This window comes from Myotis nattereri, assembly GCF_964212035.1.
Source record: "Myotis nattereri genome assembly, chromosome: 1".
NCBI classification, from domain to species: domain Eukaryota; kingdom Metazoa; phylum Chordata; class Mammalia; order Chiroptera; family Vespertilionidae; genus Myotis; species Myotis nattereri.
Genome location: NC_138075.1, coordinates 65563977 through 65585187, shown reverse-complemented (window position 1 = coordinate 65585187; position 21211 = coordinate 65563977). Strand labels below are relative to the sequence as shown.

The window sequence follows — 21211 nt, the reverse complement described above, 5'->3', positions numbered from 1 at the left end:
AGGAAGTTCCCGCTTTGTAAATTCAGTTTCTGGTGCTGGCCTTTTAAGAAGAGCAGCTGGGTCTCCAGCAGCCTGTGTCACTCAGCCCCAAGCTGCACTGGTTTTTACAGTGCGCAGGGACTTGTTTTCCCAGCTCTGGGACCCTGGGCTGGGTGTCTGGTGTAGGGCTGGGACCCCTTGCTCCTTAGGGCAGCCTTCGCAGAAGCAATTTCTCTCCCAATTAAAAAGGCGGCACACATGGGTGCTGGACCTGCCCCTTCTGCGCCTGGGCACCTCCTATCAGTCTCAGTGTACTTTATTCTTTACTTCCCTAGTTGTAGTACTTCCATTCAGCCAGCTTTCTGGTGGTTCTGGATGATGGTTGTTCTATATTTTAGTTGTAATTTTGATGTGGTTGTGGGAGGCAGCAAGTACAGGCATTTGCTTACACTGCCATCTTTTGTACTGGCATTTTTTATTATGTATTCTAACTTAAGCCCAGTGTTTTCCTTTTATAAAGGATATTTAATAAATACAAATAATATTCTAGTTTTAAGATTAAAATAATCAAAACCTGATTCATTATATTAAGAAAATTCATAATCTAAATATTACAATTTCATTGAATCTAAAATGTACCATTGTCTATGTTCCACTAAGAATGAGGCTGATTAAATTATAAGAAGCTACTGATTGTAAGACATATCCCAATATCAGATATTAAAAGTTTTTAAATTAATGAAGTATTTCCAACAGAGCTCCACTACACATCTATTTCCTCTGACTTTGTATTATATTGGATAACTACATGTCAAGTACCACTAATCCCTGCAATACAGAAGCTTAATGAGCCCTGGCCAGCATGGCTCGATGGTTAGTATGTTGGCTTGCACACTGGATGGTCACAGGTTTGATTCCCAGTCAAGGGCACATACCTGGGTTGCAGAATCGATTCTGCCCTCAGTCGGTATGTATGTGGAAGGCAACCAATTGATGTGTCTCTCTCATGTCGATGCTTCTCTCTGTCTCTTTCTCTCTCTCTCTCTCTCTCTCTCTCTCTCTCTTTCTCTCTCGGCATCCCCCATCCCTTCCACTTTCTTTAAAAATCAAAGGAATAAAATATCCTCACTCCTTGGATAAGGATTTAAAAAAAGAAGCAGCTTAATGAACAACAGAAAATGGACATCTCATGTACTTTACAATAGGTTCCTTCTAACAGAAAGAAGCAGCTCCTTTATACCAGCAAAGTTCAAAGACAGAGATGAATGTCACCATTATTATAATGTTATTACCTCATCGTTCCTAATAGATTCTGATCCTGATGCAGTTGCTACTATTAAACAAGATTTTTCTCTTAATCGCTTCACTGTGTCAAACATCTGAAAAACAAATAAAATGTTAAAAGATTTGGTTGCACTAATCAGGAAAAGAAAAATTCACTAATCTGATTTTGTCATCAAGTGTCCAAATTTCTTTGACTTAAACCACACACATACACACACACAGTGACTCCTAACTGTGACAAACACCTCCCCTATTTGATTAGCAATGGAGCTAAAGAGGAGGTTCCAGGAATCAAAATAAACTGATTCGATCTGCAGGTGTTACCATACCTCTGCTTTTGCCAGGGAAAATAAAGAATTTAATTCGTGCCAAGACCGGTTTGGCTCAGTGGATAGAGCGTCGGCTTGCGGACTGAAAAGGTCCCAGGTTCGATTCCGGTCAAGGGCATGTGCCTGGGTTGCGGGCACACCCCCAATAGGAGATGTGCAGGAGGCAGCTGATTGATGTTTCTCTCTCATTGACGTTTCTAACTCTCTATCTCTCTCTCCCTTCCTCTCTGTAAAAAATCAATAAAATATATTAAAAAATAAATAAAAAAAAGAATTTAATTCGTTATATTTACATAGCCTATCTAATAAAGAGGGAATATGCTAATTGACCATCGCACACTCACAAGATGGCGGCATCCACAGCCAATAAAGAGGGAATATGCTAATTGACTGTCACACCCTCAAAGATGGAGGCGCACGGTCCCGTCAGGCCCGCCAGGGCGGCAGGTTGCAACACAGCTGGGCCCGCCCCCAGGTGGGTCCGGCCACTCCACACGCCTGCCCCCTGAGTCCCCCAGTCCCCAGCCCGCCCAGGGCCAGCCTGAGGTGCAGGCAAGCCTCAGATGGCGGCTGCCCATCGCCTTCCCGATTGCCAGGTTGCCTCCCACCCGAGGGCTCCCGGACTGTGAGAGGGGGCAGGCCGGCCTGAGGGACCCCCGCCCTCAGGTGCATGAATTTTCATGCACCAGGCCTCTAGTCTTCTCATAAGAGGCAATCCTGTTATATACTAGGTTGCTGTTTCCTACTTTTCATTTTCACTTAATCATTTATCTTCAGAGGTGTTTCCACAACAGCTATCTTATTCCTCATACCAAATATCAGGTTCCAACAATATGAAGGTATAAATTTACTGATATTTTGAAGGAGCCTCAATCTCATGTGGAAAAATCTCCCACAAGAAACTTACAACACAACTTTACATTACGCATTTGGATAAAATACCCAATGTTTATAAGAGCAAACACTTATGCTTTTTGTATATTTTGACAATGAACTTGGGTATTTCAACCAAAACTAAATTTTCAGGAATAAATCTTCAATTTATAACATCTTATCTGTAGAATATAAATGTTGGACTAAATCACAGTTCAGTTTACTTTCTTAATAAAGTTAGAATAGTTAACTACTTCTCTTGTTTCTGTTTTGATTTTGTATTTTAAATTATTATGTTGGTAAATTTAACTCAAATACAAAATATTCATGAAATCTACTTCAAGAAAAATCTTAATAATAACATCTTTATCTTACAGTTACATATCCAATTACATTAAGCTTGCTTAAGGAGTGTCTGATCCTATATAATAAAACCCTAATATGCAAATGGACCAAACGGTCGCTATGACAAGCAGTAACTACCAGGGGGCAGATACTCAATGCAGGAGCTCTGGTCAGCCAGAAGCCAGGCTCACCCACCTCCGCTGAAGATGGGCAGTAGGGAGCGAGAGCCCCGGAATGCGAGAGGGATGTCTGCCTGCTGGCTTAGGACCCCCAAGGGGTCCCGGATTGCGAGAGGGCACAAGCCGGGCTGAGGGGACCGCCCCCGCAGTGCAATAAATTCGTGCACCAGGCCTCTAGTTACATAATAAAAAAGGCAGACTTCTTGAAGTACAAATCAGTACAAAGATCTCCATTTGATATGAATGTGGGAAAAAAAATCATTCTATATTCTAATTATAAAACAATTATCTAGCTGATAACATCAGAATATTTTAATAAATACAGTGAGGGGAAACCCCATAATCTTGGTTTCATGTTTCCATATGGAAGGTTTTCGTTAAAGAAATATTCCTGGCCTTTATCCATAACCCCTTATACACTCCTTCCCAAAGGCACAGCCACCCACCCAATAGTTCAAGCTCCAAATCCAGAAGTCATCTTTGACTCCTTAATTTCCCCTTCCATCAAATCTATCAGCAAGTACAATAGATTCTACCATCAAACTACACCTTAATCAGTTTAGCTTCTTGGCATTTGCATCCTAGTCTAAGTCATACTTACTTCTACCAGGTTTACTGCAATAATCTTTTAATGGTTTCCCTGATTTTATAATTGTCCCTTATAATCCATTTACCCCACAGCAGAGTGAGCTTGTAAAAATATAGATAATATATTGTCACTTAAAATCCTTCAATGGTTTCCCACTGTACTCAAAAGTAAAATCCATCACTTTACCCTAACCCAGTGTTGGCGAACCTATGACACGTGTGTCAGAGGTGACACATGAACTCATTTTTTGGGTTGATTTTTCTTTGTTAAATGGCATTTAAATATATATAATAAATATCAAAAATATAAGTCTTTGTTTTACTATGGTTGCAAATATCAAAAAATTTCTATATGTGACACAGCACCAGAGTTAAGTTAGGGTTTTTCAAAATGCTGACACGCCAAGCTCAAAAGGTTCGCCATCACTGCCCTGACCTGTAAGTTCCTATAATGGCCTGGCTGCTGGCTGCCCCTCTGACCTTGTTGCCCATCTCTCTCTCCCTCTCCTCATTGTACTCCAGTCGTCCTGGCCTTCTTTCTGGTCACCTTAGAGCTTTAGTTTTGCTGTTACCTCTTTCTAGAGTGCTCCCCCAGATTCTTATGACTGGTTTCAAGTCATTCAGTTCTAATGTCATCTCCCAAAACAGACCTTTTCTGATTACCCATTTAAAGTTACCCTCTATTCATCTGAATTATCCTGGTATTTTCTTATTTATTGTCTGCATCTCAGTTGGTACATAAGCTCTATGACAGCAAGCACCTTATCTGTCTTGTTCAGAGTCTAGCAATGAGTACAGCACATAGTTGGATTCAATACGTTAACTGAATAACACACATGAATACATTTTATTTTTTTTAAACTCCACTAAAACATAGAGAAAATAGAGTTACTAACATGAAAACATAGGAGTAAGCATAAAAAAACAGAAGTAGCCCTGACCTGTTTGGCTCAGTGGATAGAGTGTCGGCCTACGGACTGAAAGGTCCCAGGTTCGATTCCAGTCAAGGGCATGTACCTTGATTGTGGGCACATCCCCAGTAGGAGGTGTGCAGGAGGCAGCTGATCGATGTTTCTCTCTCATCGATGTTTCTAACTCTCTATCCCTCTCCCTTCCTTTCTGTAAAAAAATCAATAAAATATATTAAAAAAACAAAACAGAAGTAAATGACTTCACAAGAATATAGTGGTTTAATTTTAGAGGCAAGCAGAGGATTCTTCTTTTCTTAAAAAATATATTTTTTATTGATTTCAGAGGGAAAGGGAGAGGGAGAGAGATAGAAACATTAATGATGAGAGAGAATCACTGATGGGCTGCCTCCTGAACACCCCCTTCTGGGGACGGAGCTCAAAACCTGGGCATGTGCCCTTGACTGGACTTGAAACTGGGACCTTTCAGTCCACAGGATGACACTCTATCCACTGAGCCAAACAGGGTAGGGCGCAAGTAGAGGATTCTTAAATAATTATTCCAAGATATAACCAGTTATTTTCCATTCCAGGTTTACCTGGAGTATCCATGTTATCATGTCCTTCTGGCCTTCTAACTGGGGAATTCCTTTGAGTTTTTCCAAAAGCATTTGTATATTCTGAGCATTCATGGCCGAACTTCCTAATCCTTTTTTAAAACACAAAAAGTACATGTCACAAGTAAATAAATTGCTTCATAATTATGTATAAATTATAACTTACAGCTAATATTATTCAATGGATAAGCAAAGTTTGCAATTAATCCCTTAAATACATTAAGTTTTTAATGGAAGAATCTGCAATTACAGGAAGTATGAAGTACTGAATTAAACAACTTCAAAACTTGAATTTACTTTGGGTCTCTCTTGCTCATTGTCCCTTGGGGCTGGTAAGTGAAAGCTAATCTTACTGATCTGTCTCTTGCCTTTCCTCCACATGTTTCATGTTTGGTAAAAGTACTTAAATAAGAACCAAAGCTCCAAAAATATGAAAGTGGGAGCTATTATATATCCATAAACTAAATAGATTTATGATGTCTTCAATGATCTAAAAAAAAACCTGTGTATAAATAGAAATAAAATGCTTTTCTCCTTTTGGTCTTATAAGCAATATGCCTGGAGTGTGCTTTGAAAAAACTCTTAATCAGGTAGCATTTAATAAAAATCTAATCTAAACTTATTCTGTTCTTCTAGGTTGAAGACAGTACAAAAGGCCACCTATCCTTCGCTCAGCCTAAAACATACTTGAAGCCTTGTGGTAGAAGTCAAAGGTCACTTCTTCCTCAGGAGCTTTCTGAAGCTGCTGCTTTTCTTCTAGTAACCCCAACGCCAGAATATGGAATGCCTACAGGAGAAATATAGGAGAAGATCTTTATGATTGTGCTTCTTCAGGTAAATATATTTTAAACGGATGAATAAAAATAAGCAATCTGATAGGTAAAAATGGGCAAAGGTTACAAACTAGAAGTTTACAGAAAGAGAAATGATAAGTACACATATGAAAAATGTTCAACCTCACTTAATAATAAATAAGTGTAAGGTGAAGCAAGATCATCCTGTTTTTCCCCTACAAGAGTGGCAAAATTTTTTTTTACCATTTAGTAAAATACAAAACTGGCAAAGGTGTTGAGAAGCAGGTACTTTTCACCACATTGGTGATGGGAAAGTAAACCGATGTAACATTTTTGGAAGCCAATTTGACAATATCTATAAAAAAATGTAAAGGTACAGACCCAGTATACTAGGAATTAGTATGATAGATACACTCACTTAACTATACAAAGATATTTATATAGGGATGCTCATTTTAGTGTTCTCTGTTATACAAAGACCTAAGAGCAACCTAATGTCTCTTAATAAGAGACTGGTTAAATGCATTACAGATATGCCTACAATAGAATCTGTAGCTTTAAGATTGAAGTAAGCTTATATGCACTAATGTGGAATAATTTCCAGAAGATACAAACCTTTAACAATGCTTACTTCCTAGGAATAGCACTGAGAGTTAGGAAGAGAAATGTTAACTTTGATTTCAAATATATCTGATATGGTATGAAATCTTATTGACATTTATTTACCATTGCTATAACAAAAATTAAGATACAGATACAGTAAGACAGCATTTAGAACCTGCAGGCCAACAATAGCTAAGAAAAAAAGAAAATTTAGCCTAGATCTGTCTGTCATCAAGTCTTTATTACACTGTCGCTTCATAATACAAGTGAAATAAAAAAAAATATATAGAAAATTATGACACAATAACTTGGAACTTTATTATCAGTAGGAGCAGGCTATCCTATTAATAAAAGGCTAATGTGCAAATCAACCAAATGGCGGAACAACCGGTTGCTATGACGCGAACTGACCACCAGGTGGAAGATGCTCAATGCAGGAGCTGCCCCCTGGTGGTCAGTGTGCTCCCACAGGGAGAGTGCTGCTCAGCCAGAACTGGGCTCAGACCTGGCATGTGCAGCAGCGGTGGCAGGAGCCTCTCCTGCCTCCATGGCAACTCTAAGGATGTCTGACTGCCAGCTTAGGCCTGCTCCTCAGTCAGACATCCCCCAAGGGCTCCTGGACTGAGAGAGGGTGCAGGCCGGGCTGAGGAACTCCCCCACCCCTGAGTGCATGAATTTCATGCACCAGGCCTCTAATATATATATATATATATACACATATATATATATATGTATATATATATATATATATATGTGTGTGTGTGTATATATATATATATATATATATAAATAAAAATAAATGGTTCCCAGAAGTAAGGATACTAAAAACATGATGTGTCACTAAGGAAATCTGTGCCACACCTAAGCTTTTTTTTTTTTTAACATGTTTTTATTGATTTCAGAGAGGAAGGGAGAGGGAGAGAAACATCAGTCATGAGACAGAATCACTGATCCGCTGCCTGCTGCACGCCCCACTCTGAGGATCAAGCCCGCAACCCAGGCATGTGCTCCGACCAGGAATTGAACCATGACTTCCTGGTACATAGGTCGATACTCAACCACAGAGCCACACCAGCGGGGCACACCAAAGCTATTTTTAATGACCTCTGTGTCTCAGGTGCACTAGTTGTGGTTTTGACTCAGGTAATATTTGAGGTTTACATACCATCTGGAGCATCCCTTCAGTCCACAAGTTAGAATCTGTGTCTAATGCCCGCTCAAATATGGTCCTGAGAATGTACATCATGATATCACAATTTAGAAGGTTAATCACTTTGCTGAAAGCAGGACAGAATTCAGGAGGTGGTGGTGGTGGTAATGCTATAGTAGAAGGGAGATGGATGGCAGAAGAGATAAACAGGTACATTTTTATTTGGGTTATTCTACATGCTCAATTGCAAATGTCAAAGTCATATATTACATGCGAAAACAACACAATTTTTATTACCTTTAAAGCACTAAAAACATTAATGTCAAGAGAAATATAAATCACTATGTCAATCACCCAAAATAAACTCCATTTGCTATAATTTAAAATTATATCACCACTGAGGTGGGCCATATCTTAAAATGTGAACAAGAAACAAAGGGTTCTTTGCACTTGTATTAGTTACCCACACTAAATAAACAAGAAAGAAACCACTATATACTCAGCTGATAATAAAAGCACAGGAAATAGTCAAAATGAGTCAATTCAGAATCTCACTTTTTACCTTCATCTTTGTTTTCTTGTTTTCTCTTTTTCTTCTGCATATGTTCAGCCTATATATTAAAAAAAAAAAAAGAAAAAGAAAAAGAAGACAGTCTATCTTTAAATATACTGCTTGGCAAGCATGACACAAATGGAATACTTTGAAGGAAGCAAGAAAGTTCCACCAACCTACCAAAATATTTTATATACTGAAGTGTGTATTCAAAATGCTACCTTGTTCCAGAAGCAAAATGGTTGTACTAGGAAAGTCTCTGCAAAATAAATGGGTAATATCCTTCCTCAAGAATTTAGTGCCCATTCTTTCAGTCAACAATATTTACTTATTGTCCTTTTCTTGTATAATATAGAAAATTTCAATATTACCTGTACACTAGATAACATTATTGATTCCATTTTAATTTCTTGGATGAAATAATGGCCTCTATTAATAAAAACGAGTATGAAACTACAGAAAACCCAGAAATTTTTCTGTGGAGTTAAAAAGCATTTTAGTTTTATTTTCTGAAGAGGATATCTTTTCCTACCTTGCTATGCTGTGTTTTGGAGTAATGATAAAAGTACATATTGAAGTCTTTCAATGATTCATCTTTTAGTTCATAAACTCCATGGCCTGATACACCTGGTTTCCTAAATAAATAAAAAATACAGAGATGAACTGCAGTTGTCTTGAAGAATAGAATACAGACAAAATAAGAACCTAAAAAGTAATCAAAAAGTCAAAATCTAGCAGAAAAAAACCATAATTATATCTCACTCAGCTGGCTTAAACTGAAATGACAAATTCATTCCAATATTAAAACTAAAAACATACACTGTATGCTCAAAGTCCTGATAATGGCTAACCTGTGTTTCATAATTATGAAATTCAAACAAATCTAAGGAAGCTTATTTTATACTACCTATAATTGATTCCATGACCTTTTTAAGTTCCTAAGGATTCTTTTTTAGCCTCTGAAACCTAAAGGTTGTCTGTTTAACTAAAGCACATTGTGTTATCTAAGGTCAAATCTAAAAATGGTAGAGAGGGGAAGAGAGGGGAACATTGATGTGAGAAAGAAACATCAATTGGTTGCCTCCTATATGCACCTCGAATACACAAGCTGGGTATATGCCCTGACTAGGAATCAAAACGGCAACCTTTTGGTGCATGGGATGGGATGACACTCAACTGACTGACTATATCGGCCAACACATAAAATACTGTTTTAAATCTACTAGAGATTTTCATGTTCAGGATAAACAATTTTTCAAATTTGGGTGAAAATACTTGCAACCATTTAAGATGACTGTGTTTTACCTTAGGATAGAGATTTTCAACCTTTTTCAGCTCATGGCACACATAAAATAATTGCTAAAATTTGGCAGCACACTAAAAAATATACTTTTGCCAATCTGACAAAAAAATAGCATTATTCTGATTTATTTACATCAGACAGTTATTGCTGTGTTGGCTGTTGTCATTTTTTACTAGACAAGAGGGAAAAGAGGTCAGTGTCCCTAAATAAATAGGTATTGCATGTTTTGAAAATTCTTGCAGCACATCCATTGAAAATTGCTGCCTTAGGACAACTACTGCATGCCAATTTATGTGTGTGTGAGAAAACACTTCAAAATTGAATTAAAATATGTAAATTTTAAATTGGTTGTGTATTGAATTTGCCTCAAGGTCAGTAAATATACAATTCTTTTTAAAAACAAACACAAAAATAAACCTACTAGAAAAGTCTAAAATTAAGATGTAAAATGAAAATTTATAGAATAAGTAAGTCTTGGCATACTTGATGGGAAAGACTATGGGTAAGGTTTCTTTGTTACATACTAAATCACTTAATATCACACATATGGGTATAGCTCATTCACCTGCCCCAAATACTCATTTCTTCAACAAACATGTATTAAAGTGCCTACTGTGTGCCCCTTGTCCTCTTTCTAACACTCTATTCTAGTTCTTGGGAATTCAAGCAAGAATTTCAGAGCTTCTACAAAGTATCCAAAATACAAGACCAAAGATTGCCTACTCTCAGAATAAGCATAAGCATTAAGTACTTACTTAAATGTGGCTACTTTGTTTATAACATTCTCTAAGCCGGTTTCATTATTTTCCTGTTGAAACATAATTTTTATTATTTTTACCTTCATATAATGACTTTTTCTTCTCTTACTGAGAAGTAGAATTCATTTTCAACATTCCTGAAGTACTTTATACACAATAAATAAAAGATCAATTTCTAATATAAAAAATTAGGCCTAAACACAATTAACTTTGTTTGGAGGGAACAATTTCTTAATAGAGGTAAGACCTATGTATAAACTGTTTAAGGAAGAAATTTTATCTAAGTTTGCCCTCATATGCATGTATACACACACACACACACACACACACCCCCCAAAACTGGTAGTTCAAAGAAAAAGAACTTTATGTAGTACATTCATTACCCACACCATTTAAGCACATGCCCATGATGTACTTTGCTAAAATCAAGGTAGCAAAATAAATGGGATCTATAGCAAAACACATATGCAAGTGTCCAAATGTAGTCTGGCTTCTGCAATTATATATATTTTTTCTAATTGCCTGAAACTTTTCTTTGAACAAAGATTTTTTTTTTAATGAAGTCATTTAAAATCAGGAAAAGGACCTAGTCAAGACAGTAAACTATCATAGATTCCTATAGTCTTGCAAAAATTAAGAAAGACTCCTTTAAAAAATTGTACTTGGGGTAAGCAGTAAAAAGTTAGGTATACCTGAAGCATTTTCTTTTATTATAAGTACTAGAGGACTGGTGCACAAAAATTTGTGCACTCGGGGGGGAGGGGGGGTCCCTCAGCCCGGCCTGTGCCCTCTCGCAGTCTGGGACCCCTCGGGAGATAACGACCTGCTGGCTTAGGCCTGCTCCCGGGTGGCAGAGGGCAGGCCCAATCCCTAGGTGCAGCCCCTGGTCGGGTTCAGAGCAGGGCCGATTGGGGAGTTGGGGCGCCGCCCCCTGTCATGCACAGAGCAGGGCGATCAGGAGGTTGTGATGCCACTCTCAGTCACGCTCAGGGTAGGGCCGATCAGGGGGTTGGGGCACTGCCCCGTCACTCACAGAGCAGGGCCCATCAGGGGGGTTGGGACTCTGTACCCTGTCACACACAGAGCAGGGCCAATCAGGGGGTTGGGGCACTGCCCCGTCACGCACAGAGCAGGGCCGATCAGGGGGTTGAGGCGCTGCCAATCTCACACTCAGGGCACGGCCCGTGGGGGGTGGGGTGTTGCGGCGCCATACCCTGACACACACAGAGCAGGGCCAATCAGGGAGTTGAGGCGCCGCACTCTGTCACGCACAGAGCCGCAGGGCGATCAGGGGGTTGGGGAGCTCCCCCCTATCAGGCACAGAGCAGGGCTGATCAGGGGGTTGGGGCGCAGGGCGGATAGGGAGGTTGTGGCCCCGCCCCCTGTCACACACAGAGCGGCAGGGCGATCGGGGGTTTGGGCGCTGCCCCCTGTCATGCTGATCCCAGTGCTGGGAGGCATATTACCCTTTTACTATATAGGGTAGAGGCCTGGTGCACGGGTGGGGCTGGCTGGTTTGCCTTGAAGGGTGTCCTGGATCAGGGTGGGGGTCCCCACTGGGGTGCCTGGCCAGCCTGGATGAGGGGATGATGGCTGTTTGCAGCTGGTCACACACCCTTCAGGGCGGGGTTCCCCACTGGGGTGTCTGGCCATTCTGGGTGAGGGGCTGAGGGCTGTTTTCAGGCTGGGGGTGACTGAAGCTCCCAACTGCTCCTTTTTTTCTTTTCTTTTTTTTATTCTGGGCCAGCTTTAGCTCTGAGGCTTGGCTCCAGCTCTGAGGCCTCAGCTGCTGAAAACAGGTATCTGGTTTATTTCGGTTCTATAATCCAAACTCTCTATCAACTCCAGCTCTGAGATCCCAGCTCTCTGAAAGCTGATTTCTGGGGTTTTGTTTAGCTTCTATATTTGTTACAATGTTTTTTAAACTGCAAGCTCAGAGGCCGGCAAGGCAGGCGGGGAACGTTGCAGTCCTCCGTCACTGAAGCAAGCAAGCCTCATGTTAGTTTCAAGCTGCCTGGCTGCCGGCCGCCATCTTGGCTGGCAGTTAATCTGCATATCGCCCTGATTAGCCAATGGGAAGGGTAGCAGTTGTACGCCAATTACCATGTTTCTCTTTTATTAGATAGGATGATATATATATTACTAGCAGTATGTTAAATTACTTTAAGTGGCACACACATATTTTTAAAATTTTGAATAATTATTCACTTACTGTAATATGTATTAAAAAAATAATAATCCAGAACATCAAGCCTACTGTTTCACTGATATTATTGCTTAGAAAGATGCTAAGGAAAATGTAAGTAAGGTGATTTTAAAATGCATTCATAATTATAAAATTGGTGAAAGGATATCCAAAAATTATACAAGTGACATGCCAAATGGTTACAGTTTAAGAATTAGTTAACAGGAACTAAACTTATCAGGGTGGTCACTTTGTAAGGTATATAAGTGTCTAATCTCACTATGTTGAAAAACTGAAACTAACAATATTATATGTCAACTGTAATTGGAAAATAAATTAATTTTTTAAAAAGTGAAACTGGAAAAAGATATAAATAAAAAGATACAAATTGGGGGTAAAAGGGTAACCAATAGTCAAAAGTTATCTCTATTCTACTTCTCTGGAAAGCCCTAATAGTACAGATAATTCTAATTCTCTTTTAAGAATCATTGTTCTAATTCATAATTAAATCTCAAGGGGAAAAATATGAGACTCATAATCTTTAAAACTATACTTAAATATCAGTATTTACAAAAACATAAATATCACCCATGGCAGACATGAAAATGCATCCCAGACCTCTAATTAGATGGACTACAGTTATTAATACAGGCCCACCCTGGGAGAAATGAAACATTGCGTAGGGCACCAGCAATCTACCATGCATCTATCTAACCTTCCTCCCTTCCTTCCATCTGGAGTCAGACTTGTATCACAGTCTGATGGCTTCCCACCAGCCTTAACCAGCTTCCTCACCATTTTCTCTCCTAGGCATTGTTTCTAATAAAATCTTAAATGTTTTGTCTTGACATCTGCTTCTCAGAAGACTCAAACTAACACCCACCCAAATAATCTCAATATTTTAGGTAGCCCACCCCCCCACCTTTCCTCTGAAAAAGTCTTAATTTAAAGTAAACAAAAGGTCAAGGAGTTTCTTGCTCTAAAATGTCTCCTAAATAGCCAGAATGTTTCTAAAATGTTTCCTAATGTCCCAAAGCCCAGACTTAAAATTTATACCACTAAAGAATGAATGGTTGCCGAAACCGGTTTGGCTCAGTGGATAGAGCGTCGGCCTGTGGACTGAAAGGTCCCGGGTTCGATTCCGGTTAGGGGCATGTACCTGGGTTGCAGGCACTTCCCCAGTGGGGGATGTGCAGGAGGCAGCTGATCGATGTTTCTCTCTCATCGATGTTTCTAACTCTCTATCTCTCTCCCTTCCTCTCTGTAAAAAATCAATAAAATATATTAAAAAAAAAAAAAAAAAAAGAATGAATGGTGCCCTGACCGGTTTGGCTCAGTGGATAGAGCATCGGCCTGCAGACTGAAGGGTCCCAGGTTCGATTCCGGTCAAGGGCATGTACCTTGCTTGCGGGCACATCCCCAGTGGGAGGTGTGCAGGAGGCAGCTGATGGATGTTTCTAACTCTCTATCCCTCTCCCTTCCTCTCTATAAAAAAATCAATAAAAAATATTTTAAAAAAAGAATGAATGGTGATGGTTTTACATCAGAAGAATTTGCTAAACAAATTTTCCTAAAACTTTGAAGTAGTTTCCAATTAGAGAAAAAGAAATAAACTATCCATCCCATCTTGAGGTGAATGAAGTAAAAAACAAAATTGGTCTTACATTCTCAGGTAAATTTTTGGCAATGGCACTGTGTGGCATGGGTTCAATACAAAGCAAGTGAATAATTTCTCTCATCGTGACCTCTTCTTTGGTCACATTTCCCACTCCAGGTACATAACGCTCGCCTAAAACAAACAATGAGAAAAAAAGTAAAACAATTAATTGCTTTCTATTTAAATCTCTTCCCACCAGGCGCACTTATAGACAGAACATTGCATTAAATTAAGTCCATGAGAGAGGGACTGAAAATTATTAGACATGTTCCTAAAACTGAACAAAAGTCTATATGCTGAAAGAAGGAGGAAGAAAAATGAAGAGATCTAAAGAACACAGCCCTTCTCTTTCTTTTGCACACACACATACATATACATACACATACTCAAACATTATAAACAAGGCCCTTCTATTAAATTAGCATGTGTTTCTAATCCAGAAAACAAGGCAGATGGCATTGAATGTGCAGTGGCCATCAATGAATAATAGCTTTTCTTTCAAGATTTTCCTCAATTTTGTCTTTGTTATTTATGAAAGAACAAAGTGAAAACTGAAAAACAAAATACTTAAAAATGTCTTTATAAATTAAATGACAAAACAGTAATATGTATCAGGAATGAGTGGTGTTGCTAAAATGCCCACATGATCAGGTTTCCATTTTGTATCTCAATAAACTACCAAATGGAGAGAAAATACTTAAATTAACAAGAACTTCATTGGTGTTAATAGCATCTAATTCCCATTGCCTCTAGAAGGCTTACAATATCTGGCCATATGTCACCACTGATTTTCAATACTATAACGTGTAAAAAGTCCAATGATACCTACAAGAAGGTTATTAAAAAGACAGTAACCCTTTGTCTAAGAGAATTGATGAATTCTACAAATTAGCCAGAGAAAGACTTTTTGTTAAATGAATTCATTTCCCACAGACTTAATCCTTTTTATATCTGTAAAGCACCTTGTAATTTTATTTTTTTCACCAAAAACAGTATCCCCTAGAATTTTAGTGCTAAAAGGAATTATCGAAATCATACAGATTACCTTCATTTTACAAATCACGAATTTGAGACTCAAAGAATGTAAATGGCATGCTCTTTATAGTTGACAACAAGGCCAAGACTACATCTTTTGATTCCTAATCTGAATCTTTTTCTACTTTTAATGTTTTCTCCATTATAAGATCAGAGATTTTATATGCTTTTTAAAAAATGTTAACTCCTGAAATTAATGAATTTAGGAATATAGCAAGTATTAACTAAAAATCAAATCACATAGGAGAAAAAACCCCAATAGATTTGACTAAAAATAATAAAAGCAAAATAGAAGCAATAATAAATTAGTAAAAATATAAAACAGCAAAAATATAGTATAGTATTAGAATTTTTTAAAGCATTCCAAGAATACAAAAATTCCCCTCAAGTTTTTATAACCTAATAAAGTATATCATTAACTTTAAAAATCTTTTACACATTTTAATTTGTCCATTTTTTTCATCAGTTTCCTATGGAATATTCTGGACAAGAAGAGTTATTAGTACCTGAAAGATTTACATATCACTTAGCAGAAAAGGCTTACTACACTTCCTGCTGAGATAAAGCAGCTAGTCTAGCAACTAGCTCTAACAAACCAATAATATGAATGCATGTTTTCAGATTTAGCTACTGGCTAGAATCACCAGGAACTATTAAGACAAAACAGAGTCTGCTGCACTAAAGTAAGAAACAAGAGCCAGAGTGAGAAGTTAAGGACTTTTCCTTAGCTGGTAAAATCAACAGAGTCTATAAAACAAAACATACAAAAGTAAGTGTGGCCAATATTTGCACCAAGTAATTTAATAGAATGACATAATAAAAATATATTTTACTTAGACCTACGTTACAATGAAATTTCATATCTATAGAAAATTTTCGGCATTCAACAGTTATTTTTCACCTACATTTCTATGATAAATATCCCAGATCTCTATAAAAAAGTCCAAACAATTACAAATTAGATATTAGAAAGATGTAATAGCTGTGTTTTTCTAAAAGGTGGGTTTCTAAACATATTAATCACATTACTATACATTCTAAGCTATATTTGGGAGATGAGTAAAGTGGTAAATTATAGCTCTTATTAATGTTCTCTTTAAAAAGTAACCCAACCCATATGCTATTTCAAAACATGTTTTAATCTTACCCACAATATAGATGAGGATTTGAAGCATTTCTTCTATTAATGTATTATATTGTTTAATCAAATCCTATAGAATCAAAAAACAATAAATTAGTTGTATAAGAACCAAAACCCTCCACAAAACATATATTTCTGCATCAGACTCAGGGTCCCTCTAAGTCCAGTATTTTCTTTCAACCACAGCAACAGAAAATTATGAGGTGAATAATTCTCTTTTTGACATCAAATTCAAAAAGGTTCATAATATCTGGCACGTAACAAGAAATAGATAATAACTGCTAAATACTATTATTGTGTTACTTATTCCCTTCATAAACTTAAGTCAACAAACTAGTTCTAATCTTTAACTTTTCCTCTACTACAGGCTTCCTTCTTACCTGGGTTGGTGAGGCAGTAGCTTCAAATAGATACTTAACAATTATGGTGAGAGTACCTTTCCATAACACAGTTCTCATTAAGCACTATTGAAAATTATTTATTTATTTTCACTAAGTATAAAACATTTATTTTCACTAAGTATAAAAATTAGCTTTGTATTTTATATCTAATACATGGCCCTTTGCAAGTGAGTTCTAATCTGAAAGAATAAAATAATGTGATTTATAAATTCAAAGTAGTCAAGAGCTACTTTATAAGTTGTTATCAAATATTAAAACAATGAAGATGTGAGAAAACTCCATGAGACAAATTATAAACTGAAAAATGTAGCAAATACAATAAATAAATAATTAATATCCTTATTAAATAAGGAACTTACAAAAACAGAAAAAGGGCAAAGGATAGGAACAGATAATTCACTACAAAAGGGGAGAAAAGCCAATAATTATGAAAACATAGTCACCTCACTGATAATTAAAAATTACAAATGAAAATGAAACACCACCTTTCATCTATAAGATCAACAAAATTAAAAATACCAGTGCCAGCTTCTCCAGGAAAAGGATCCAGTAACAACATATGCAAAGTGGTAACCAAGGGATATGACTGGTTATCTATTACTTGCTCTTTTGTGGAGAGTGATTTGCTGGTCTTCTCCCAATCATCTAACCCAGTGATGAGCAATCTATAGCCAGTGGGCAAAATCCACCCCAAAGCCTATTTTTATATGGCCCAAACAGCTAGGAATGATTTTTTACAAAAGAACATGAGCAATCAACTGTATGGAACACGAGTGTTGAGCCTCAATTAAGTAACATAATATAACAACAAAATCCATTCTCTTCCTTAGTAGACTTATACTACAAAACTCAATTATTATTATTACTAGCGGCCCAGTGCATGAAATTCATGTACTCAGAGGAGGGGAGTCCCTCAGCCTGGCCTGTGCCTTCTTACAGTCTGGGAGTCCTAGGGGGATGTCCAACTGACAGCTTAGGCCTGCTCCCTGCTGGCAGTCAGACATCCTTAGCACTGCCACCACTACCACTGTGCTCGCCAGCCATGAGCCTGGCTTCAGGCTGAATGGTGCTCCCACTGTGGGAGCGCACTGACCACCAGGGGGCAGCTCCTGCATTGAGTGTCTGCCCCCTGGTGGTCAGTGCGCATCATAGTGACTGGTTGTTCCGCTGTTAGGTCGATTTGCATTTAGCCTTTTATTATATAGGATATTTTTAATTTCATCAACAAAAATTGTGGAAATTTATTTTCTGTTTAAGTACCTACTTTCACTCAACTTGGCCTCTGGGCTCACAAAAAATTGCAGTTATTGTTAAAATAAAAAGGAACCAATTACTATTTCACCAAGTTTAGCTTAATTTATATGTAATTTAAGTATGCTATTTTGTGGTATCATTTTTTTTTGTATTTTTATTTTATTTTATTTTATTTTTTTAATTGCTTAAAGTATTACAAAGGGTATTACATGTGTCTTTTTTTTTTTTCCCCACCCCTGACTATCCCCTGGCCTCCCCCATCCCCCAGCGTCCCATGTCCATTGGTTATGCATATATGCATGCATACAAGTCCTTCGGTTGATCTCTTATACCCCTCCCTCCTGCCCCCCAACTTTCCCCGGCCTTCCTGCTGCAGTTTGACTGTGGTATCATTTTTGAAATTCATATTTATTCGCCACACACAGGTTTTCTTTTTTTTTTTTCCATTATTGTTATTGCTTTTCATTTTCAAAGGTAGCTCACATTTTGAGGTTGTTTGACAGCTTGTTTCTGGTGGGTGCGAAATAATGTGCAGTGTGGTGTTAAAAGGTAATTCAGATCATCTAAATATATGCTTCAATAAACACAATTTAGAAAGGCCAAAAAAATTTTTTAAATGCTACTACAGATGTACTGCTAGAGAAATCTTAAATCAAAGTAACTTTTCTGAAAGCAATTTGACAATATACATGAGGAATCTTAAGAAAAAGCATCCACTAGCCCTGACCAGATAGCTCAGCTAGTTACAGCATCGTCCCAATATGCCAAGGTATGGGTTTGACCTACAGTCAGGGCACGTATAAAAATCAACCAATGGCCCAGCCAGTGTGGCTCAGTGGTTGAGTGTCGACCTATGAACCAGGAGATGGTGGTTGGATTCCTGGTCAGGGCATATGCCCAGGTTGCAGACTTGATCCCCAGTAAGGGGTGTGGAGGAGGAGGGCCAATCAATGATTCTCTCTCAATATTGATGTTTCTATCTCTCTCCCTGTCCCTTCCTCTCTGAAATCAATAAAAAGATATTTAGGGGGGAAAAAATCAACTAATGAATGCATAAATAAGTGGAATAACAAACGGACATCTGTCTGTCTTTCACTTACTCTCTCTTCCTTCCTCTCTTTCTAAAATTAATAAAGAAAAATTTTTAAATATATTTTTATTGATTTCAGAGAGGAAGAGACATAGAGATAGAAAAGAAACATCCATGATGATAGAGAACCTTTGATTGGATGCCTCCTGCACGCCTCACATTGGGGATTTAGCCTGCAACCCAGGCATATGCCCTTGACTGGAATCGAACATGGGACACTTCAGTCCACAGGCCGATGCTCTACCCACTAAGCAAACTGGCCAGCGCAATAAAAAATTTTAAAAAAATAAAAAGCACATTGTTTTGTCCAGCAAATCTACTTCAAATAATTTATCTTAAGCCCTAGCTGGTTTGACTCAGTGGATAGAACATCAGCCTGTGGACCAAAGGGTCCCAGGTTCGATTCCGGTCAAGTGCATGTACCTTGGTTGGAGGCTTCTCCCCAGCCTAGGCTCTGGTCAGGGTACATGCAGGAGGCAACCAATCAATGTGTTTCTCTCACATTGATGTTTCTCTCTGTCTGTCCCTCTCTCTTCCACTCTCTCTAAAAACCAATGGAAAAATATCCTCGGGTGAGAATTAAAAAAAATAATTTATATCTATATATATAAAAGCCTAAGCAATCAAACACCTGAACAACTGGTCAACTGGTCACTATGGCACGCACTGACCACTAGGGGGCAGACACTCAACGCAGGAGCTGCCCTCTGGTTGTCAGTGCGCTCCTATGGCCAACCTCCCATGGCTAGCCAACCTCGCACTGTTTCTCCCTCGGCCGGCTGTCTCCCTCACCCCCAACCCTAATCAGCCCTGATCAGTAACGATCGCTAGCCAGGCTGAGGGACCCCACCTGTGCACGAATTCGTGCACCGGGCCTCTAGTAATAATAATAATAGTTAGGCAAGTGTTTAAACCTTGAGGTACAGAGATGTTATAAGACTAAAAACCTAAAAAAAAACCTCTTCAGCAATAAGGAACTAAAATAGCAATTTTGAACCTTTTTCATCTCATAGCACACATAAAAGAATTACTAATATTCTGCGGTACAATAAAAATATATATTTTTTGCCTCTCTGACAAAAAATTAGGTATAATTTTGTAGGATTTAAAAATAATAATAAATAATAGTAATTATCTATTTTTTTACTCCAAAATGAATTTAAAAAAAATCAGGTACCTATAGTTGTATATAAGGATTTCTGGTACCAAGAATTAACCAATCACATGCAACCTTATTATGTGACATGACCAATAATATGCAACTCTATTATATGACCTATATGTTTATGGTTCAAGACAGAACATTTACACCAGATGGCTATTGTTGTGTTGGCTGTTGTCATTTTTTTATTTGACAATGTAAGGAAAAAGAAGTCAGTGTCCCTGACAAAATAGTCAGGTCAGGTATAACATGTTTTAAAAATTCTTGCAGCACACCGGTTGAAAATCACTGGACTAAAGTATAATGCATTCATATACCACCATTAAAAATGATAATGTAAAAAAATGATATAGTTGTATATTTATTTAGTAAAAAGAAAAGGCCCATTGCAATATTTTATTAAGTACAGAAAGCAAATTATAAAATAGCACATACAAAATGATCCAATTTTTGTTTTAAACAAACAAGACACCAAAACTTTAAAAGTGATCAATTTGCCCTGACCAGTTTGGCTCAGTGTATAGAGCAGGGGTGGGCAAACTTTTTGACTCGAGGGCCACAATGGGTTCTTAAACTGGACCGGAGGGCCGGAACAAAAGCATGGATGGAGTGTTTGTGTGAACTAATATAAATTCAAAGTAAACATCATTACATAAAAGGGTACAGTCTTTTTTTAGTTTTATTCATTTCAAACAAGCCAGATCCGGCCCGTGGGCCGTAGTTTGCCCACGGCTGGTATAGAGCGTCGGCCTGCGGACTGAAGGGTCCTGGATTCGAGTCCAGTCAAGGGCATGTACCTTGGTTGCGGGCACATCCCAAGTAGGGGGTGTGCAGGAGGCAGCTGATCGATGTTTCTCTCTCAAACTCTCTATCCCTCTCCCTTCCTCTCTGTAAAAAATCAATAAAATATATTTTTTTTAAAAAGTGATCAATTCTAGGATGTAGTGTTTCATGTGATCTTTTTCTTCATTTAAAAAAATCTATATGTTCTAATTTTTGCAGAGTAAAAAGAGTATATGTGAA

At 38.0% G+C, this 21211-nt stretch overlaps 1 protein-coding gene across 1 annotated transcript in view; it reads right to left on the bottom strand.

The window, feature by feature from the left end:
• UBR1 (ubiquitin protein ligase E3 component n-recognin 1) overlaps window positions 1-21211 on the bottom strand; it is a 141803-nt gene that overhangs the window by 59887 nt on the left and 60705 nt on the right. Inside the window, exons 21-29 of the mRNA XM_081112661.1 lie at window positions 16288-16351; window positions 14113-14237; window positions 10261-10313; window positions 8735-8837; window positions 8212-8260; window positions 7665-7819; window positions 5790-5889; window positions 5085-5194; window positions 1272-1358 (exon numbers count right to left, since the gene is read on the bottom strand). Coding sequence (XP_080968787.1) covers window positions 1272-1358; window positions 5085-5194; window positions 5790-5889; window positions 7665-7819; window positions 8212-8260; window positions 8735-8837; window positions 10261-10313; window positions 14113-14237; window positions 16288-16351 — 846 coding nt within the window. The remainder of the gene's footprint in view (window positions 1-1271; window positions 1359-5084; window positions 5195-5789; window positions 5890-7664; window positions 7820-8211; window positions 8261-8734; window positions 8838-10260; window positions 10314-14112; window positions 14238-16287; window positions 16352-21211) is intronic.